The sequence below is a fragment of the Nicotiana tomentosiformis genome, chromosome 6 (genome assembly GCF_000390325.3).
Source record: "Nicotiana tomentosiformis chromosome 6, ASM39032v3, whole genome shotgun sequence".
NCBI classification, from domain to species: domain Eukaryota; kingdom Viridiplantae; phylum Streptophyta; class Magnoliopsida; order Solanales; family Solanaceae; genus Nicotiana; species Nicotiana tomentosiformis.
In genome coordinates, this window is record NC_090817.1 from 127963556 (window position 1) to 127968056 (window position 4501).

General features: G+C 42.3%; 1 protein-coding gene across 1 annotated transcript; it reads right to left on the minus strand.

The window, feature by feature from the left end:
* Positions 1 to 2871: 2871 nt before the first annotated feature.
* Positions 2872 to 3985, minus strand: LOC138894747 (uncharacterized). The gene is made up of 2 exons (XM_070179475.1): positions 3582 to 3985; positions 2872 to 3178 (listed from the first exon to the last, which is right to left on the minus strand). The coding sequence occupies exons 1-2, from the start codon at positions 3983 to 3985 to the stop codon at positions 2872 to 2874; spliced, it is 711 nt and encodes a 236-aa protein (XP_070035576.1).
* Positions 3986 to 4501: the final 516 nt, after the last annotated feature.

Below are 4501 nucleotides of genomic sequence, written 5' to 3' on the forward strand. Positions count from 1 at the left end.
AATAATGATCGATTTTGACCGAATGAAGTGATTTCTAAAAAATGGAGGTCGAACCCTAGTTCCTGAGTTGCCTACATACCCCTGGTGTTACGAGAATCAGGTTGTGTGTAGTTCTGGATCCAACGGTGAACTGAACCGAGGGAGTTGTTACAAGAACGGTCGTATGCTTCGGAAAAGGGTTCTTTTAGGGTAGGACAGTATCAGATGAATTTGCGCGAAATCATGAGTGTGACTCTGAAATTTTATGGATGTATCTCAAAACGAGTATATGAGCTTATCCAGTAAAAGTGGGTAACTGAAAGGTGGTTGGTTGCGTTTGAAATAATTGCAGGATATGAACATTGAACGGAAAGCGGAGCGAAGATTGCTCCCGTTATGAGAACGATAACTTCCTGGATTACCTGCAAAACTTAAAACATGATGCATGCAAGTATATATGGATTATTGTGACAATTTAAACATGATACAAATTCTCTTTGGACCATGAAAGTTGTCTTTGGACGGTGAGGATGATGTCCTTAGACCATGGCGTCCTGGGCCATGAATCATGTGATAAGGAATTCGCAGGCCATGAAATAATGTCCTCAGGCTATAAGAATGGTGCCTCTGAACCATGACTCCTTTGAATAATGATGTGCACTTTTGAGAGATCCTCGGGCCATGGAATGGTGTCTTCCGGCTATAAGGATGATGCCTTCAGACTATGACGCCTTTGGAAAAAATGGCAATGTTTCAGCCTATGAAATGCAAAGACATGATGTTTGGTCCTATGCGAATATACGACAAGACAAAGCTTAGTCTTGGGTAAGGTGAGGGTAGTGCTTAGCCCTGGGTGAGTAGAGGATAATGCCAGGTTTTAGATGGCGTAATGAAGATAGCATTTAGTCTTGAGGAAAAGGCAGTGCTTAGCCTTATGCAAAAAGGTGAGGTAGGGCTTAGCCTCATGCAAAATAGGAGACAATGATTAGTCTCATGCAAAGAAGGCAATGCTTATCCTCATGCAAATAAGAGACAATGTTTAGTCTCATGCAAATAGGAGACAATTCTTAGTCTCGATGCAAAGAAAGGAGACAATGCTTAGACTCATGCAAGGAAAGGCAGCGCATAGCCTTATGCAATTAGGGAGGCAGGGCTTAACCTCATGAAAAATAGGATACAATGCTTAGTCTCATGCAAATAGAAGAAAATGCTTAGTCATATGCAAGGAAAGGCAATGCTTAGCCTTATGCGATTAGGGAGGAAGTGCTTAGGCTCATGCAAAATAGGAGACAATACTTAGTCTCGATGTAAGGAAAGGCAGTGCTTAGCCTTGTGCAGTTAAGGAGGCAGGGCTTAGCCTCATGCGAAGAAAGGCAGTGCTTAGCCTTATGCAGTTGAGGAGGCAGGGCTTAGCCTTATGCAATATAGGAGACAATGATTAGTCTTATGCAAATAGGAGACAATGCTTAGTCTCATGCAAGGAAAGGCAGTGCTTAGCCTTATGCAATTAGGGAGGCAGGGCTTAGCCTCATGCGAAGAAAGGCAATGCTTAGCCTTATGCAGTTGAGAAGGCAGGGCTTAGCATCACACAAATGATGAGAAGGCAGTGCTTAGCCTTACGCAGTTAAGGAGGAAGGGCTTAGCCTCATGCAAATAGGAGACAATGCTTAGTCTCGTGCAAATAGGAGACAATGCTTAGTCTCATGCAAAGAAAGGAAGTTCTTAGCCTTATGCAGTTAGGAGGCATGGCTTAGCCTCATGCAAAGAAAACGATGAGTGTTAGTAGAGTGTTTCTTAGCTGGAGATGCTTGGGATAGATAATCTACCATCTTGAAGGTAGTGACCTGATGTGTCTGCAGATATTATTGTCTTACTATGCCTGCATCCAAAGAAAAATTGTGAGTTTTGCAGGGTAAGGTTGGTTCATGCTTTTGTCTTCTGCTTTTCCTGTGCTCCTGTCTTGAGATCGTGTTTAAGTCACCCTGGGCAACATCTGACTGTTTATAGAAATAAAGTTTTTCGAAAGAAATGCGTGCATTCGATGAATGTAGTTATTTAAAATATAGTAGTATGCAATATCAACTAAGTTAGATGAACCAATGACCGTGACATATTTTAGAGACATTGCGACCTCCTTGCTTTAGAATTTTGAGGGTCCTCCTCAAAATTCTGCCCCAGTTTGAAAGCAATTCTTTGACTGTTCTATGTATGACGAAATTGGCTAGACTTGCTTTAGAATTTTGAGGGTCCTCCTCAAAATTCAGCCCCAGTTTCAGACCATGGCAAAATGAAGATTTTATTGAGATGTGACCGAACCCACAGGGCTGCCTACGCATCCCCTCTTAAACGGGAATCAGGTCAAGCGTAGTTCAGTTACATCAGATGAAGAAATATAAACAATCTAAACATAGTATCTTTTGACTACGTCTGAGTTGATAGGTTTTGGCCAAATTTCTTCGTCCATTTCTGCAAGTATGAACGCTCCTCCTGTTAGCACTCTGTGAACCATGTAGGGCCCTTGACAATTGGGTGAAAATTTCCCTTTGGCTTCATCTTGATGCGGGAAGATTCGCTTTAGCACCAACTACCCTGGCATGAATTGTCTCGGTCTGACCCTTTTGTTGAAAGATCTGGACATTCTATTCTGGTAAAGTTGACTGTGACATACTGCGTTCATTCTTTTTCTGACAATGAGAGCCAGTTGTTCATAACGACTTCGTATCCATTCTGCATCACTGAGTTCAGCCTCTTGTATGATTCTCAAAGAAGGAATTTCTACTTCGGCGGGAATGACGGCTTCAGTGCCATAGACGAGCAAATAAGGAGTTTCCCCAGTTGATGTGCGACCGTGATACGATATCCAAATAGGGCAAATGACAGCTTCTTGTGCCATTATTTGTGATTATCTACCATCTTCCTTAATATCTTCTTGATGTTCTTATTAGCGGCTTCCACGGCTCTATTCATTTGCGGCATGTATGCTACGGAATACTTATGCTTGGTCTTGAATGTTTCACACATGGATTTCATCAAATCACTGTTAAGGTTGGCAGCATTGTAGGTGATGATTGATTCCGGTACCCCGAATCGACAAACAATACGATCCCTAACGAAATCTGCTACGACCTTCTTAGTTACAGCCTTGTAAGATGTGGCTTCAACCCATTTTGTGAAATAGTCGATGGCCACGAGAATGAACCTGTGCCCATTTAAAGCGACGAGTTCAATTGGACCGATGACATCCATACCCCAGAAGGAGAAAGGCCAAGGTGCACTTGTTGCATTGAGTTCATTGGGTGGCACTCGTATCATATCAGCATGTACTTGGCATTGATGAAACTTTTGGACATACCTGATGCAGTAAAGTTTCCATAGTCATCCAAAAATACCCTGCTCTTAATATCTTCTTAGCTAAGATAAAGCCATTCATGTGTGGTCCGCAAGTTCCGGCATGTATTTCTTCAAGCAATTTGGATGCTTCCTTGGTGTCGGCACACCGTAATAACCCCAGATCTGGAGTCCTTCAGTACATAATCCCTCCACTTTGGAAGAAGTGGTTAGATAACCTTCCGAGTGTGCATTTTTGAGTATGATTTGCGTACTCTGGGTATTCTCCTTTTTCCAAATATTCTTTGATGTCATGGAACCATGGATTTCCATCAACTTCTTCTTCAGCATGAGCACAATAAGCTGGTTGATTATGAATCCCTACTGGGATAGGGTCGATGAAATTCTTGTCTGGGTGTTGTATCATGGAAGATAAAGTAGCCAATGCATCTGCAAACTCGTTCTGCATTCTCGGAACATGTTTGAACTCTATCTTTGTGAATCTCTCCATCAATTCTTGTACATAGTACAAATACGACAGTATTTTGGTATTCTTCCTAGCCCATTCTCCTAGAACCTGATGTACCAAAAGGTCTGAGTAACCAAATACTAGCAATTCCTGAACGTTCGTGTCAATGGCCAACTTGAGTCCCAAGATGCAAGCCTCATATTCTGCCATATTGTCGGTATATTAAAACTTGAGCTTTGCGGATACTGGATAGTGTTGACCTGTTTCTGACACTAAAATTGCTCCAATACCTACTGCTTTGAAGTTTCCAGCTCCATCGAAGAACATTCTCCAACCGTCATAGGTTTCGGTGATATCTTCTCCTACGAATGATACCTCTTCATCGGGAAAAAACATTTTTAGTGGTTTGTATTCTCCACCCACAGGAAAATACCGCCTTCTGAGTTACATAGATGATGTCGAACTCACTCAGTAGTATCTGCCATTTTGCCAACTTTCTCGTAGGCATGGGTTTCTGGAAGATGTATTTTAGCGAATTCATCCTTGATATGAGATATGTGGTGTAGGCGCAGAAGTAGTGCCTCAACTTCTAAGCTATCCATGTCAAAGCGCAGCAGGTGCACTCCAGCAAAGAATACCGTGCTTCGTAGGGTGTGAAATTCTTACTTAGATAGTATATGGCATGTTCCTTTCTTCCCGTCTCGTCGTGTTGTCCCAAGACACAGC